This window comes from Musa acuminata, chromosome BXJ3-1 (assembly GCF_036884655.1).
Source record: "Musa acuminata AAA Group cultivar baxijiao chromosome BXJ3-1, Cavendish_Baxijiao_AAA, whole genome shotgun sequence".
NCBI classification, from domain to species: domain Eukaryota; kingdom Viridiplantae; phylum Streptophyta; class Magnoliopsida; order Zingiberales; family Musaceae; genus Musa; species Musa acuminata.
Genome location: NC_088349.1, coordinates 6,951,543 through 6,969,980, shown reverse-complemented (window position 1 = coordinate 6,969,980; position 18,438 = coordinate 6,951,543). Strand labels below are relative to the sequence as shown.

Genomic DNA, 18,438 nt, shown 5'->3' with positions numbered 1-18,438 from the left:
TAATTTTTATTTTTTTTATTATTAATAGAGAAAACATGAAAATATTTTTAATGTATTAACAAGTGATTTTTTGAAAAAAAAAAAAAAAACTTTTAAGTTTAGAAATTTTTCACGAATTACCCCAATCTTAAAATTTTTTATTTCTTTTCAAAATAATCGTCTACCCTTGTTGACCACCACCCTTCACCCGTTGGTCATCTCTCTCTATCTCCCTAACCACTTTCTTCTAGTCGCTTGTGCCTTTACAGTCACGTAGGTTGACCTTGCCAACTACCCCCAAACCCCACCCCTTCCCTTGATCACTTATGCCTTTGCTCATGTGAGGGTAGGCCTTATTGGTCGCCCCGCTTCTCTCTTAGTCACTTTGTGTCTCTATGTATGGGCTGATCTTATTGGTTGTCTCCCTCCCATCTCTTGGTTGCCTGTGCCTCTACGCATAGGTTGGTTTCAACTATTGCCCTCTTTTGCGCATGCAAACTAGTCTCATTGGCTTTCCCTCATCCTTTCTCTTAGTCGCTTGCACCTTAACGCATGGGTTAACCTTATTGGTTAATCTCTCTCCTCTCCTTGGTTGTTTGTCCATTCTTGCACTAGTTAACCTCGTCACTTGCTCCCCCTCTCTTCCCTTAGTTGTCTACATCTTTACGTGTGGAGTTGGCCTCGTCGATTGTATTCCTTCCCGTGTATGATGACTTTGGGATTCGATAAGGGTGTAGGGGTGGTGACGGAGATACAACATAGGGAGAAAAAGATAATAATTGTTTTGATAAAGGAACACATAAAATAATTATTTCATGATTTTTTTTAATGCTATTTGGGAATTTCAAAGTGTTGGAGCGCTTCTCAGAAAATTTTTATACTTATGGATTTTTTCATGAAAATTCACTCTTAAATAAACTATTTTATTTGGGATTATTCGAGTTAAGTGTTTTGATCGAATAATATGAATGTATTCTAATTCTGTTACGGTTGTTTTTAGACCTTCTTTGACGTACATGCGGGTTGGCCCTCCTCCGCATTTCCTCTCTGGGGCTCTTCGGATCTGCGAGAACCTCATCCGCCTTCCGTCACTGCTCTCTGCCTTAGGAGCGCGCCGGCCGCAGGTCGCCGCTCTCCGTCTCCCGTAACGCACTGACTTCTGGCTCGAACTGCCCGAGTTGCATTTGGGCACAAACAGGAATTGGGATAACCCCGAGTTGATCGACAGCGCCTTCGATGCCGTAATCGAACAGGACTTGGGGGCTTCTATGTAGATGCATAAGATAAGGGTTTGATCTCGTCTCCTCCATGCTTCATTCGATTTTCCTGGGTCTTGTAGTCGAAACCAAGGTTCAAAGTCGATGGGCAGCGAATCCAAAGCCAAAGCGCCACCTAAAGTCGTGAAGCTTGACAAGCCGCTGAAATTAGTAAGAAGCCTTTGATCTCTCCTTCGTTTTTGGTTGATTACTCAATTTTTTGAATCACCTGTCGTTATTTTCTGTGTCTAGATGCTTGATTTCTCTGAACTTTCTAATTAATTTGGTAAATGTTGGCACCTTTTAGTGGATAATCCATCACCATCTTCAATGAAATCTTTTGGAATGACTAATTGGAATTCTGCAGCATATTGGTGTATGAAGTTTGCCATACTGCTTATAATGGTAATTGATGACAGTAAGTGGTGGAGCCAAAACTTGTTATCTGCTAAGTAATAAAAAAGTTCTTAGTAGTTGTGCCATGAGAAGCTATAGGAACTCTTGATGGTCGGAACCTCTTAAGAAGGTCCTTACATTTAGGTGCACTTGAGCTTAAAGTGAATAACCTTCCTGCAATATTAAGCATTGTTTTTGACAGAATCGAAAATTAGAGTTACTTAGTCCTCGGTACTAAATAATTCATTGTTGCTATTGTAGAAGTCTAGGACTGCTTCTATTGCCTCATAAGATAATCATTTGGATAATCTTGCAATAGAAACACCTAACATTAATTTTGTGGCGATGTATCATATCCACTTACTACTGGTTAAGGGATTAAAACCTCATCTAACAAATATTATACCTAAAATATTAGTCTGGTAGTGATGTACCAGGCCCACTTACTAAAGATTGAGAATTTGTAACCTCATTCGATAAACTAGCTTACTTGGTAAAGATTTTTGATTGTTGATAATAAAGTCCAACGATCAAATCAAATCTTATCTTCATTGCCTGCGCTTGGTAGAAAGAAAAAGATCTTTATGGTCCATAAACTTGTGTCCTCTTATTTGTGTGGTGTTATGGACTTGCATTTGAACTGTGCAGCTCATCTCATCTATCTTTGGACTTGTCTTGGATTTCTGTCAGTCTTTCAAACTGAGAGGATGAGTTGTAAAGCCAGTATGGCTTGGAGATTGTTATAAAACACAATATGCATTAGAAACCATATTGCTGCATTGAACAATTTAAATATCATGTTTTAATGAAAGCATGGTTTTCAGGCTGAAGCTTGGGTTAATAATATGAGCACATCAGCAACTAACGAGCAGAGTGAATTGGAATTTGAGGGTCAACCTTCAAGGCATCTACTATGTTATATGCATATGAGATTATCTTATTTTAGACAATATATTCTTTGGGGCCTCAATATTTGGTTGATTAATGCTCGTATAGGTTGGTTCTGGGAGCTAAAGTCACACCAAAAATGAAAGTGGCAGTTTCAAGTGATCCAGTTGAACATAAATTGCTTGGGAAGTTGAACTCAAAGAAGAAACTGTCTTATGATAACATAGAGAAAGCTAGCCCAGTCAGAGAATGCAGCAAGCGATGATGATGAGAATGAACCAGAGAGCAGAACAAGTGCTTTCGTGAAGAAGAAACTAATGCCTCCAACAACATATTTGCAGTGTACCAAGAAGAGAAAATGACTTTGTAATATTGTCAGGTTTAAATTGCGTAGTGAGGTGCATTTTATTTGATCGCAAATTAATTATCATTATAGTTTTTTTTTCCCTTCACATTTTGAATCTTAGAAATTCTCTCTGGAAATTATCTTGCATTTCTGGACATCTCTTTTTCTTTTTTTGCTTGATCAGTCAAATTATCTTTTATCTACAATGTTTCACTTCATTACCTTGGTTTATGATCCTTCTTCTTGAACTTGATCGGCAGTGTTTATCGACTATTATGATCTTACCTAAATTTTTACATCTGAGAAAGTTGATCCAGGCTAGGTCAATCCAATATCCAGTGTTTCAAATTGAGTGCTTTATCTACCATATGATGTCAAATCTTTGCAAGCATGAATTATACATGAGGACATATATAAGTAACCACAACTGCATGTAATATCATGAATAGGTTACAAGAGAGACATCAAGAATCAAAACATGATGATTGTATACTAAACTTGCTATAAATTAAAATTGAAGGTTGAAAATTTTATAAAGAATAAACTTACTTACCGAAGTTTGAGGATTGACTTATTAAATATTGAGGATGTAAAATATCTGATAAATCTTAAAAGTTATCAACTACTTAGTTGATAAAACATTTTGACCCTTGATAAGCAGCAGGGTCTTGGAATCAAATATATCACTTATCCTTTTATCCTTTGGAGCTCAAAAAGACAACCAGCAACACAACATATAAACAATTAATGGTCAATGCCTACTATAGCTTAAAATTGCCCAACATATAATGCCTCTTTTTTTTTTTTGGTCAAAGCATAAATAAATAAAAAAAATTCTGATCAAACACTTTTATATAAATTGAGTGCTTAGCTTCTAAATGGTTGAGAACTGTGATACATTGCTGACCCATTTTAAATATTATCTTATCAGGTCAATGGTGCAGGTGCATGTATCTGGTCTTATTAACACACTGCTGCATAATTTATAGGTCCTCGAACGGTAGCAGGAGATGCACAACTTTGTTCCTACTCTTCTTCTTCTAATAGCATTAGAAAGTGACTCTAAATTTTCTTTTGTGGGTTTTATAATTGAGGTCTAAAGGCTATGGAATAAATCAGACGTAAGGACACAAGAAGGGTCTGAGATGAATAGAAGTTACAGTACAAGAATTTGATACTGTATACAGGTTTAGGGTCCCTGCCAAGTTCAGTGTACGTATATACTCCCAATTTGAAACTTATTCTCATGAAAGTGCCATGCATGAAGTGCTGTTGGAAATATACTAATATGGCCACTATTAAAAGCAGCAAAATACATGCCATTAAAATTATAAACTGCCTTTGTTCTTGTACTAATTGTTAGAACACAAATAATTTATATACCCGTTGAATGTGTTCGTGTCTCAGATATATAGAAATGATAAAATTGAGTAAACTTAAATTATTAATAGTATATTTATCAAATCTTTATATATTTATATATATATTTTTTATCACTTTCGATATAGAATTAAACTTGAGAGTATTACAAATCTTCTCCGCTTACACATAGAACATAACCCAATAGTAATTCTATGTTATGATAGGCTCTAGCTCTATCTATGCTAGATCCTTGCTACTCGAGGCATTTATTATATCTAACATTAGAATAATTTTAATATTATTTGTCATGTTCTAGTTTGATTAGATAGTTAACTCATTAACTTGGTTCATTTGTTTGATATACTTATGTTTAAATCAATGGTTCATACCCCCATAGAACAATTTAAATTTTATCGCATTAACTTTGAAGTGTTACAAAAGAGGTATTTTTTTTCACTAAAATCATTTATTGACAATTATGTCTAAAAATAATTAATTTATCATCAGACGAATGTCAAATGGAGGATGTAAATATTGTATCAAAATTAAAATTTATAAGGATATATATATATATATATATATATATATATATATATATTTATATTTAAATTGTGAAGGCAGTCTGAAGTTTGTGGTCTCCCTCTACCTGGCGCGAAGGGAGCTGCGAAGGTCTTCCGCGGGGGAAGAAAAGGAGCAGAGAAGGAAGCGGTACTAAAAGCTTCGACCTTCGCGACCTCGCCGGCTCCTGATTTTCAACCGATGGACATGAAGTCGAGCGTGAGTTCTGTGGACAGTTCCAGCTTCTTCTCCACAGGGAGCAGCCGGAGTAGCCTCAGGGAGATCGAGGAGGACCCGCAGACGCCGGAGACCGCGCCCTCGAAGAAGGAGGGGGAAAACGGCGAGGACGACAAGATTCACGTTGCGGTCGAAAAGGACTTTAAGCTGAGCAAGGCTAACCTTGTCTGGGTGCTCAAGAACACCCCCAGGACGAAGAAGATCGTCATCGTCCACGTCCATGTCCCCGCCCAAATGATCCCCATGTGTAAGCTCGTCGCCATTTACCCCTTATCTGCAGCCCTTTTGTGTTTCTCATCCCTTAGTGGAAGTGATTTGTGAGTCACTGAATGACGGAGATACGAGTTACTTTCATTTCTTTTTTCTTTAAATATATATTGGCGTTCAATCCCACCGAAATATAGTGAAAGATTGTTTCTTTTTGTTTTGTTTTTTTAGTGCAGTAGAAGGAACGAGAATTTTAGGGTCCGCTATTGTTTCCGTTTGATTCGATAAGAAGCCATGTTTGGTAATGATTTCTAGCTTATTTGGAAGGTGTTAGGAAAATGAAATAAAAGAGAATAAAAGCAATCAAGAAAACTAATTTCTTTACACCAACTTCTCTCAATGAAGGTTTGGTTTGATAATTTACAGTAGTATAAGTGCATGTACCTAGTATTCAACATAGATGACCTGAGATTCTCTAATTGAGCAATGTATGTAGTTCTTTGATGCAATAATGGGGTTTTTTCAAGTCTACATGACAATTTCATGCGTTAATGAGAAATTGGATTCATCTTTTACTTGCTTTATCATAATGGACCCTGTTATGGTGTAACACTAATCATTGATGTCAACATTATTCCAGTGGGAGCATGGTTTCCGGCAGATCAATTGAAGTCACAGGAGGTAAGTGCATATCGGCAGATTGAGAAGGCAAAGATGGAAAAAGCAGTGAATGAATATGTTAAAAGATGTTCGATCATAAAGGAGGTCAATCTTTCTGCTTCCCAATGTCACCTTTATCTCTTTATCCTTTTGTTTTGCTCTTTTCTTACTTAGAATTTTACTACCACCAAGAGTTGTGAGCATTTGTTCAATTGATCAAATCAACTAAATTAACTCATCCTATAATTGTCTGGATTAATTGTTAATGAACAAACAAAAATGAGATTCTAATGATGGTATAACTCATCTAAAAGACAACTTTCACAGGTGCAAGCTGAAAAGCTAGTGATCGAGGCAGATGATGTCTGTCAAGGGCTAGTACAACTCATTGCTCAGCATAAGATTACCAACCTTGTTATGGGAGCAGCAGCAGACAAAAAATTTTCGAAGTATACAAATTATATCTATGTAAATTATGGCATCATAAAAACAGAGAAAAATAGACTCCTCTTTAGATTTCTGCTGAGCTCCACTGGCACTTTTTATAATTCCAAGTTGATTTGAGGTTTCAATGACAGGAAAATGAAGGAGCCAATGTCAAAGAAAGCACTCCTTGTGCAAGAGCAGGCTGATCCATCATGTAATCTCTGGTTTGTTTGCAAAGGGAACCTGATTTGCACAAGGTATACCCAAAGTTCTATAAAAGCATCTCAATATTTGGATCATTGTTGGTGTATCTGCTGAGTTGTTTAATAGATTTTTAATATATCATCCGCTAATAAAACAGATTGAATGTTAGACCATACTGATTCACACTGTATAAACAAATCAAGAACTGCACCTTTGTAACCAAATACGAATATGCTTAGTATAAACCTGCTGGCCTTGAGATTCACATTGTTGATTACTATTTAGAATGAATATGATCAGAGGAATAAATCTGGTGAAGTCATTGCATTGTCTTGAGTCCTGCTCTCATCCCCTTTACAGAAAAAAGAATCCCCTAATTTAGATATATTTGTTCAATTATTCATCTCACATCTCTTCATCTACAATGTTTTCTAACTTATGTGTAATTTGATTGCTCAATAGTATGCATTATTTCTTTTGAAATGAAATATATTTTTAGATGTAATAAGTGATACTTCCTCATATTCTCGAGTTACTTATAAGGTGTCTGTAACTTCAACTTGAAATATCTTTTTATTTCTTATTATATGACTAACTTTTTGTGAGCTTTAAGATGACAATCCATATTATTCCTGCACAACTACCACTTAGTGATTACGTTCTTTTCTTTTGTTTTTTCTATAAAACTGGAGGTTATTCCCTAGTGATCCTTACAAGAGATTGATCATAACCAATTATTGTCATTTGAAGTTAGTTCTAATTTGCTGATTCAATTGTATTCCCTTGTTCCTTCTTCTAAAACTTGATATCCTTTTATCCATAATTTTAAAATTTACTCTTCTTTAAGCAAACATGATTTTATGAATTCGTGATACATCATGTGTTTATTATTATTAGTCAAGCTTAGCTCTATATTGCTAATTCAGTGGCATCCCTGGCTCTTTTTCTAAAACTAAATATCCTTTTTAGCCACAATTCTAAAATCTGCTTTTCTTTTTAGGCAACCTTGTCCTGTATTGCTTCAGGTCTTAAAATTGAAGTGTTGCAGTTTGAATTTTAGTTATTTTTTTTTAATTTTTTAATTTCTTATTGTTTGGAGATTCTACCATCAACAGGGAAGCTAGTCCCACTGGAACTGGTAAAATGCAGACAACCAGAGTCATCCCAAGAGCTGTAACTGCACAATCTGAAAGATCGAATTCAAAAAACCCACCTAGTTTCCTGGGTCAGTTATTTAATTTCTTCCCAAACACTTCACAAGAAAAATTCAGGCATCAGTCAGTATCTGCTACTTCTGGTTTGTCAATGCCAGATTTATCTCATGGAGGCTCTGGTGAGTCAAGTTCAGGGAGCAGAGAGGGGATTGTCATTGATCTTTGGGATGGGATTTCAAGGAGTTCTCAGAGTTCAGCATACTCGATGCATTCAGTGAATGATGAGGTGCTGAGCAGCACAAGTTCAATGCAAGTTGTAAGGGATGAGATAAATGGAGGAACATTGGTTTTGCCATCTTCGCATGATTCTGAAGATAGCCATCAATCTTCGACTCTAAATCATAATATGGTGGGTAGAATTTATTATTTTTTTCCTTTTCTTTTACCTATGAAAATTGAGGAAGATTTGATAACTTAGATGATGATGACGACAACAACAACAACAAAGCCGTAAGTCTCAACTATTTGGCGTTGGCTACATGGATCTTTTTTTTTGACAACTTAGACATAAATCGTTATTTCAGACTTTTTTTTTGGCTGCATGGAATGATGGGATGAATGTATACAGATCTCTATCTTTTTTTGCTTTTTGAAGACAATCTTTGGATGACATCCTATACCAAATTCTGATATTAGATCAGGATAGACATTGTTTATTGAGTTAGAAGTTCCAATGGATGCTCCACAACAAATATGCCTTTGTATTTTTCTTTTCTAACTAAAATATGATATTCTTTAAACCTGAAGATTAACTGTCTGTTTTAGTATAGGATAACTCTTTGTACTGCCAACTGCAGTTATAAGCTATGATCAAAACAAAGCTGGTGGAGTCCTTACCGGTATATTCAGACTTAAGGAGAAGCATTTAAAAGGTTATATACAATTCCTCTCTTTTTTTCCCCAGGAAGATGCTGGCTTAGATGATGAATTGTACAAAGATCTGCAGCATGCTGTCAAAGAGGCCAATAACTTAACTCGTGAAGCTTATGAAGAGGCTCTTAGGCGTCGAAAAGCTGAAAGAGATTTGCATGATGCTGCTCAAAAGGTAAGACCTTATTGCATGTTTGTCTATTTGATATGGTTTCTTGGTTTAACAATTTTTTATTATTGTATATCACACTAACCTAGTTATGTGGCAGACTGAGTTAAATCAGCACAATTACCATAGTAATTAAACCAAACTGCAATAGACAACTTTTTCCTACAATGAATTTTGAAGTTGGAATACACATTAGTGGGTAAGCCTAGAAGCCATGAAATAGTTGCTCCATTGTAACTTGGATGTCAAGAATTTTTAAGTCACTAAAACAATTTTGCCACAAGGCATAAACCTTAAATTTTGTATTGGTAGGAGCTTCATGCTCTGTGCAACCCTTTCTAAGAATTAGTTAATCCAGTAATGATTGTCATACCATTTAATGCAGATGGTTCCAATCTTTGATCCATCTACTTAAGTAAATGCCCATTTCTATTATTTATCTGCTTTCACCTTAGTTTGGGGTGGGAATGTTGGCATCTTTTTCCTTCAGATGAATACTGCTCATGGTCCTTTCTTTTTTTCTTGACTCTTCTATTTTTTATAGTAATTCAAATAGTTAATTATTGATTGCATACGTCTAGATAGTTCAGTTGCAATCACAAGAATAGATTTTCCTTACCTGCCTGGTAATGGTTTTAGTTTGTGGAAATCTTTAATTTTTCAAAAAATTTCTTGGCTAGGAATTCTGAACCAACCATAGAGGGTTTAAGTAGGTGAACAATCCATCATAAAATTCTATCATCTTTTGTGGTGCCATAAGTGATCCATGGCAATGCAGAAAGTCTTTCTTGATGACGTTGAAGAGAGAAAAAGAACTACTTGGCAAAGTATCTAGTTAGAGAATATGTACATTTATTAGGTTTTGGAGATCCACACATAGGCACTTGTGGTGGGCAGTTCACGAGCATATTTTCGGCATCAGAGTACAAATCTTGTGCACATTTAATAAAAGTGACAAAGTGTGCTATAATCATTTTGATTCTTTTTTCTTTTTTTTTTCTGGTTGGGATGTATGTAAAAGAGTGCGTTAATATGGTTGATATCTACTTAAGTTTTGTCACTTTTTCTAGTATTTGTCCTACTTGGTAGTTGCTGATCCATTTTTTAGTCAGCTTACTGTTGTTTTCCTTTGAAAGCTCATTAATATGATTGAGAGAAAAAGAACTACACGGTAAAGTATCTTGTCAAATCAGTATATTTGCAAGGTTTTGATGTTTCATACAGAGGCTTTTAGATGTGTGTGAATATTTTGGAACATATTCAGTATTAAGAAAAATATATCTATGAGCATATAAATATTTGTTTAGGTGTATGTCTATGAGTATATAAATGAAAGAGGACCATGATTTTTTTCTTGTCATGTCAGTGATGCAGTTTATTATACTTCCCTATAGGTGAAAACAGCTGAAGATTTATATACCACAGAGAAGAAGCAGAGGAAAGAAATAGAGGAAAGGCTTTCTAAAGAAAAGAGAGAAATGGAAGAGCTTAGGAAACAACAGAATGAGATGTTTGAAGCACTCCAAAAGGCAGACAAGCATAAAGTCACATTGGAACAACAAGTTATTGATTCCAACCGCATCATCAGGGACCTAGAAAATAAACTATCAGATGCTCATTATCTCCTCATTTCTCTTCAAAGTGAGTATGTTGAATTGCGGAGGGAGCGAGATGATGCAGTTAAAAAAGCTGAAGAGTTGCATCAGAAGTTAGAAGAGATGGCTACGAGCATTCAAGGTGAAGAGAGTTTCTTTGAGTTCTCCTACTCAGAGTTGGAGAAAGCAACTAACAGCTTTGATGATTCATTAAAGATCGGAGAAGGTGGATATGGAAGTGTATATAAGGGAACACTTGGCCAGAAGACAGTGGCCATAAAGAAGTTGAATTCTGAAGGCATGCAAGGACAAAAGGAGTTTCATAAAGAGGTAAATATTAGCATGTATCAGATAATATGAAGTTATTTACTTTGTCTTATCAAAAATTCTTGGACAAGATTGATCTTTTTGTTCTATACTTTATGCCTCTCATTACTTTTCCGACACAGATAAATGTTCTCAGTAAGCTGAGGCATCCAAACCTTGTCAACCTCATTGGAACATGTGTAGAAGCCTGGGCTCTGGTTTATGCTTTTTTTCCCAATGGAAGCTTGGAAGATCGACTAACTTGCAAGGACAATACACCTCCTCTCACTTGGCAAATCCGCATCAGAGTCGCTGCTGAGATCTGCTCCGCTCTGAACTTCCTCCACTCTAACAAGCATCTCAGTGTAGTCCATGGAGATCTTAAGCCTGCTAACATTCTCCTTGATGCAAATTTTGTTAGCAAGCTTGGTGACTTTGGCATCTGTCGTCTTGTCCAGTCCAACAACAATACCACTCTCTATCGCTGCACTCATGCCATGGGAACTTTTGTGTACATGGATCCTGAATTCCTTGCTTCTGGAGAAATCACACCACTCTCAGATATTTATTCCTTTGGCATCATTCTTCTACGCCTTTTGACAGGGAGATCTCCATTTGGAATTAACAGAGCAGTTCAACAAGCATTAAATAAGGGATGCTTGTCTGATATACTAGATGCTTCAGCAGGAAACTGGCCTTATGCGGAGGCCAAGCAGCTGGCATGCTTGGGTTTGAGGTGCTGTGAGATCACAAGAAGAAGCCGTCCAGATGCTGGAGAGGCCTGGAATTTGCTTGAGCCCTTGGTGAAGTCTGTATCATTACCGGAGTTGTCATTGAAGTCATCACCATAGTTGCATTCTTCCTCCATCTATCAAATACACTAGGTAAATTGCGGTACCTAATACACTGTCTGCAATTTTATCTTCCTAGTTTTCGTGGCAGTATTAATATAGCACTCGTACTAACGCCTGTTAGCCTTTTCAGATTCAAAGTTCTTCAGAATCTTCTTCTAAAATCTTCCTTTTTCAACAAAAACTCTAAGCCCCTTGTCTTAGTCATAAACTCCTTTGTTCACTGACCCAATTATTTGCTATCGTGAATTGTTCTCCAATACTTGTCTCTGAACTAGTATTACCCCTTGACTCTGCTATAGTGGACTCATTACTCATCTGCAGTAATTGTCATCTTGTAGCGCTGTTGAATTTTCTTTCTGGAAGTTTCATGACAGTTGCAAAACACATCATCCACCATCAACTTGTTCTAATTAGATAGATTTGGTTTGTCGTCTTCGTTTGCATGGCAGCAATTAGTGCTTATTGCAACTTATTACATTTTTTTTTCCATATATGTGTATGAAATTGCAGGAGAATATGAGAGGCTTGTGGGACAAATAGTTGGATAACATGCAAAGAGGATTGAAACTGATGTGCTTGCAATGGCATAACAACATGTATCGTGGGCTTCACTGTTTCAAGATTATTCTCGACAATGGCTTTGGAGCAAGCGAGTTGGCTTTTCTCCATTGTGTTCATCTTTCTTTCTCTAAAATGTGGTTTATTATGTAATTGCTGTTAATGAGCATGCATCTGATTTGTGATCAATACTATCACGAACAAATTGTATGTTTGTGCATCTGTATCTTGAGATGCACATAAATATTGTAGTGTTGAATTGAAACCAAAATAACATACAGAGCACTTACGTTTTTGCAAATTGCTGAAGCATTTTTCTCCATTGTTCTTCCTTCTCTCTCTCTCTCTCTCTCTATCTCTATCTCTCTCTCTCTCTATCTCTCTCTCTCTCTCTCGTGTGTGTGTGTGTGTATTTATATATACTGCATTATATAATTTAGTTTTAGATGCTCTATCTAAGAAATGTCTATTAACTTTTTGTGGTTGATCATATCAGTATAATGCATAACAATCATTACTTTCAGCCAAGGAACTCAAGGCAAGAAATTTAGAAGTTTTAGTATGATGATTTAGTTTCATATTAAATGTAAAAAAAATGAATGAACTAATAAGGATTTGATGTTTAATTATTTTTTATTTTTAATTTAAATTTAATAAAATTAATGAATCAATCATCTCGTGAAACCATTCGATAAGGGATGGGAATGCGCCGCACGTGACGCTGGTTTGGGTTCGGGCTCATCGCCATCGCACATGGCTCGGCTGGGTCCGATCAACGCCCACGTGTGTCACGCTTCCAGCTCTCGTCATATCGAGCGGGGATCAGGTGTTGAGTTCGCTCCTAACCGCACGCATCGAAACCCAATCGGATCGTTCCGCTTTCGGTGCGGTGTCACGCTGACGGTTGAGATGCAACGTGGCAAATCTTGCAGACGGTCAACATGACGCCCTCAAACTAACTTGTGCGAGGATGCAACATATGATCCGGATCCCAATTTCCTTTCCTCTTCGTGCTCGCGATCGGACTCTTTTTGCCTCCCGGAAGCGCGACCGAGGAAGGGAGATCCAAGGAGGAGAAAAGGGACGGACTTGAGATTCAGGCTTCTCAGATCGCAATCATTGGAAGTCGATCTCCTGGTATTGATCAACATCACCGATGTTTCTGCTGATTCTTTTGGATCTAAGAAAGTTATGACATTGAAATTTTCCTTTGAATCGCTTGCAGAGGATAGACTCTTGATCCTCTGTCTTGGAAGAACCCTAGGCAAAGGGGAGGAAGGATGTCCGGCCAAGGTCAGCGCTTGACTGTGGTCCCGACGGTGACGATGCTCGGGGTGATGAAGGCCCGGCTCGTTGGCGCCACCCGAGGCCACGCCCTTCTCAAGAAGAAGAGTGACGCCCTCACGGTGCAATTCCGCACTATCCTGAAGAAGATCGTCTCCACTAAGGAGTCCATGGGCGAGATCATGCGCAACTCTTCCTTCGCCCTCACGGAGGCCAAGTACGTCGCCGGTGACAATATCAAGCATGTGGTGCTCGAGTCCGTCAAATCCGCATCCCTCCGCGTCCGGTCGCGGCAGGAGAATGTTGCTGGCGTCAAGCTGCCACGCTTCGAGCACTTCGTGGACCATGGGGCCGGGGATGTCAAGTCTGACCTAACTGGTCTGGCACGCGGTGGCCAACAGGTTCAGGCTTGTCGTACTGCATATGTGAAGGCAATTGAGGTCCTTGTTGAGCTTGCTTCCCTTCAGACCTCATTCCTTACGCTCGACGAGGCCATTAAAACTACTAACAGGAGGGTCAATGCACTTGAGAATGTTGTCAAGCCACGTCTTGAGAACACCATTAACTACATTAAAGGGGAGCTTGATGAACTTGAGCGAGAGGATTTCTTCCGTCTTAAGAAGATCCAGGGGTATAAGAAGCGGGAGATTGAGAGGCAGCAACAGGCTGCAAAGAATTTTGTGGACGAGCAGTATGCAGATATCTCACTGAAGAGGGGAATGTCAATCAATTCAGCTCATAACTTGCTCGTTGTTGGAGCTGAGAAGGATGCTGATATAATCTTTTGATGCCATAGACATTTTCGCATACTTTGGTTAGTGTCATGAACTGCTATTTCAGTTAATATTTCTAATTTCCTCTTATGTTTAGCTATCTATCTTTTGCATAACAAGTTTATATTGCGATATTTCTTTGGTGGTCTGCCAATAACTTTTGGGTTGACGTTGTTAGCAATTTACATAGAATGCAGTTATCTTCATAAATATAGATCTGGACAGTTTTACATACATCCTTCTACCTTTTTCAGTGAACCTGGGTTACATCATTCTGTAGCCAAGAGGCATCACTTGAAAAATTGAAGACATGAAAGAGCACATCAAAGAGGCCCTTAATCATCTCTTAGATATGGTAAACGAAATATGGTCACATTGACCTGAGCATGACGCTCTTGGCTTGCTCATTGCTACAAAAAATTGTAAGAGAGAGAAGTTTGAATGTCATTCCTTTGTCAAAACACTAAACATTGCCTGATGTTGCTTTCTTGGTCAAAACTGAAATTCATGCATGAAACCATATAGTGTCAACAAGAATGATTAAGATGAAGCAGTGAGCATGTCATATGGTCCTCTTATAAATTAACACAATGTCAAAAAGACTACTGAATTTTTGTGGATAATCGAGGATGGAGTATATTTTTTTATATTCTATCATGGAGAATGTGAGAATTAAGCACAACACCAAAGATACTACTGAATTTTTTATAGATATTGGGGAAGTTTGAAGGACATGGTTCTCTGTTGAATCATGATGTCCGAATGATGAATGTTTCAAATTTGAAATATATATCATAGTAGGTTACTGTTCATTATTCTGCTTAACTGAATGGCAAATTGTGATTATCAAACAAATATAATCGGATTAATAGGTTCAGTATTAGATGATTTAGACTTAGAGGATAATAAAGAGCATAAAGGTCGGACCTAAAATTTGATTCATGGAGGAAACATAGGGATGAATGGCTTATCTATGTATAGTTTCACATCATTTGCTAAATAGATGTTCAGGTCAAACATGACTTTCTGGTAAGTGCAATTTTCATTAAGGATAACCATGTGTTGGAGCATCATATTGTCACTAATGTATGACAGCAGAAAAATTACAGTTGTAACTATTCATAAGGCATCGATTCTCTCTAAGCATATAAAACAAATATTATTTGATCTCATTTAAAATCATTTGTGGAATTAGGTCAGACAAAAATCACTCTTTTCAAGTTGCACCTACTTTGGCTTGCCTGTTCCAAGGATCAGATGTTGGATAATTATATAGTTCAGATAAATCTAACAAGTTTCATTGTTGGAACTTGAAAGAGCTTGTAAATTCAAGTTATATTTTCAGTTATTAGGAAGCAAAAGAGATTGAGTAAAAAAGAATCTTGTTTTTACTCTTTTAGGTTCTTTGAGAACTTCTCACTTAACAAAATTAAATAGCAATGGATCTCAAGTAATTGAGAACAAAAGTCTACTTGTTTTAATTTGAAGGATGTGAGGTTTTCATGTTTGTACAAACCAAGATCCTTTAACTTTAAAACAACATTTTAAATTTCAATAATTCTCCAACCCAAGGCATTAGCAGGATGTGAGGTTTTCTTTTTTGATGGTTGGGAGTGGTGAGGAGGGTTGTGTTTTATAAGAAGCAGTTACATGTGCTTATTTGTTTTGGATCCGAAGAGGTTTTTGATCTCAATGGTGTCAAGTAGGGTGGTCACGAGTCTTCTTTCTTGGTAAATGTTTACCGGTATTTTCTTTCCTTTCATACCAAACAATTAGTTGTAAATGTTTCCATGAAAATAGTAGAAGCAGGTGCTAGCAAAGTGTGTTATGTCTCTGTTTTCATGCTTTTGCTTTCAGAAAGGAAAGAGGAATTTAATTGTGTTATATCCTTGTGGATCCCGAGTCTTCCAATGCAGGGGTACACTGTATATCAAGTTTTTATCTTCCAGAGTGGGTTGTCCGAAATTACTTTTACCTTCATGCTTGTTGGTTGATCATGTAGAATATGCCAGTATTAAGATGTGAACTATGATAAGCTTAGTTCACTCGTTTAGGCATATTACAACTCTGGTTGCAGGCCCCTCTTTTGGCAAAGCTGATGCTAATTACTCCAGCAGGAATTATTTGCACACTGTCCTTTTTTAATTTTTCGAATTATAAACCATGATAAATAAATATGTAGCAAGAATGTATAAATCATTTTAAGTTTGTGATCTTGGTTCAATGAGCAGCAGCATGTTAAGTAACTGGATAAGTTTTTAGAGCTCATAGTAATGGTTTTCATGAGATTTAAATATCTAGACTTCAAACTTGAAGCATATGAAGACAACTACATTCTCATTCTATGAATTGGCTGACTGCTGTAGCAAGGCCTTTTGCAACAATCATGTATCAGATATGTATATGGTTGTTCCCCTTTTCCAAATTATCAGTTGTGTAGCTAATTAATAGATATGTACTTTAGAATTTAAAGGACATTGATTAGTGACTCTGGGCATTTTTAATATTTTTTTTCTTAGTTGATTGCTCAGCACCAACTCATCGGTCTTGTATTAAACCATAAGGATGGAATGGTCTCGTGCAAATGTTGACTCCTTTGAACCAAGAAATGCTGAATGAACTGTTCGAACCTCATGTATGTAAAGATTGCACCTAGGTTGCTGGTAGAATTTGCATTTTGAAAATTAAATATTTTTTCTACGAACTTAGAGAAAACAATGTTTAGTACAGCATTAACCATGGTGCTGTCACTAGCCATGAATAACTGAAATGAGAAGACTGTTTTTTAGGTTATCCAATGAAGAGAGTGCAGCATACTTTCTAGGATGCAAGACACTGATACTTAAGAGTCTAATGTCAATTCCATCAAGTCAGCCTGGTCTTCTCTGCTTGAATTTTTTGTATATATATGAAGATTATCTAAAAAGCACTTTCTAGGGTGCAAGACATTGATATCAAGGCTCTAATACCAATTTCATTAAGTCAGCTTAGGCATTTCTGCTTGACTTTTTTGTATTTATATAGTTGATGAATGCTATTAATGAAGATGTAATAACTATTAGCATTTAGATGTCTGTGAATATGATCTAGTTATTAGCTTTTGAATTTAGTAGTATCTCATTATCTCTAATCTTCCAATATAATGGACGCTAAAGTAACCCATTTGTAGGAATAACATCCTCTAGTATTCCTTTTTTGTAGTAGCTTTGCTTATTTGATTGGTTGTTGTGGTTTACACAAACAAGGAAATTAATCTAATTGTCTTCTACTTTCCTTTCCTGTTCCACATTGAAGTTTAGATTTAAAATGTTACTTTTTTGTTACATGTTTTATATACTTCCATAAGGTCTTAGGAAGTTGTGAAATTCTAATTGTCTGTTCTGTCCATTAACCTTTAGCAAGCATATATCTTCAATAACGTAGTAGTTAATCCTGTCATTTTTAATTCCAATATAGTTCCATTCATCTGAATCTTAAAATGTATGGTCATTTTAGCGAGGATTAGTAGAACAAAATCATTATCAGTGAAGTGGGCAGATGAGGATGTTTAGATTGCTGCCCTGTGGAATCGACTGTCAGGCATGTTGAAGGAAGAATTTGCAATTCTTCCACTAAGAAACTGCTGGAGATTGCATAAGTAGACAATTTGTGCCTCCTTAATGACAAAGTTTGTCAAGTCAGGAGGCACAACACAAGCAATTGAAAAGAACTTGAATTATCCTGCCAACAATATTGAAATTTAAGAACACAAGTTAACCAGGATCTACTTTCGGATTTTTCACATCAGTCGGTCACACTTGCATGCTTATTCTCCCAATTGGAGTTGCCACGTTCATTTATCTTGGCTCAGTTTTTTTGTATGACAGTATACTTCAAATCATTCAATCAAGTAATCTGATGCAATTTTCTTTTGCATTTTATTTGCAGCGTCTAATTGTGAACCGAGAAGGTGGTTGAGAGCAGTGGTTTCGATGGAGGCCTCCCTCTACAATTTACGGCTGGCGTAAGGTCCTCTTAAGTAAGATGGGTGTGAATTCATTACAATAACCATCTACATTCAACATTCGAGGAACTCATCAAATATGATAATAAATCATTGTACTTTCTCGACCTATGTTTGATTTACCATACTTCTTTGCTAAAGTTTGCAGAAATTGTTCTTGCAAAGGTTGTTTTTGTTCTTTGCTCAGTTCATGTTGTTCAATTTGAAGCTTACTTTTCCATAATGGACATTGCCTAAATGACTCCTTTTCACTCTTCTACTTTCATTGTTGCTGCTTAGATTGCTCTTAGGTC

General features: G+C 36.7%; 2 protein-coding genes and 1 pseudogene across 3 annotated transcripts; all 3 read left to right on the top strand.

Annotated features, from left to right (window-relative positions):
* Positions 1-974: 974 nt before the first annotated feature.
* LOC108952913 (uncharacterized) lies at positions 975-3,062 on the top strand (annotated as a pseudogene).
* Positions 3,063-4,850: 1,788 nt separating this feature from the next.
* Positions 4,851-12,385, top strand: LOC103989149 (U-box domain-containing protein 33-like). Of its 2 annotated transcripts, XM_009407922.3 has the most exons (10): positions 4,851-5,269; positions 5,870-5,994; positions 6,217-6,338; positions 6,468-6,572; positions 7,635-7,744; positions 7,832-8,082; positions 8,638-8,778; positions 10,167-10,697; positions 10,817-11,557; positions 12,038-12,385. In XM_009407922.3, exons 1-9 carry the CDS (start codon positions 4,987-4,989, stop codon positions 11,522-11,524), a joined length of 2,376 nt encoding a protein of 791 aa, XP_009406197.2. In that variant the 5' UTR covers positions 4,851-4,986; the 3' UTR covers positions 11,525-11,557; positions 12,038-12,385. The 2 variants fall into 2 exon arrangements, with proteins under 2 accessions (XP_009406197.2, XP_018681348.2); XM_018825803.2 differs by having other exon boundaries at positions 7,635-8,082.
* A 696-nt stretch (positions 12,386-13,081) lies between these two features.
* LOC135628221 (V-type proton ATPase subunit D-like) lies at positions 13,082-18,404 on the top strand. The gene is made up of 3 exons (XM_065134787.1): positions 13,082-13,222; positions 13,311-14,183; positions 18,070-18,404. Exon 2 carries the CDS (start codon positions 13,366-13,368, stop codon positions 14,155-14,157), a length of 792 nt encoding a protein of 263 aa, XP_064990859.1. The 5' UTR covers positions 13,082-13,222; positions 13,311-13,365; the 3' UTR covers positions 14,158-14,183; positions 18,070-18,404.
* Positions 18,405-18,438: the final 34 nt, after the last annotated feature.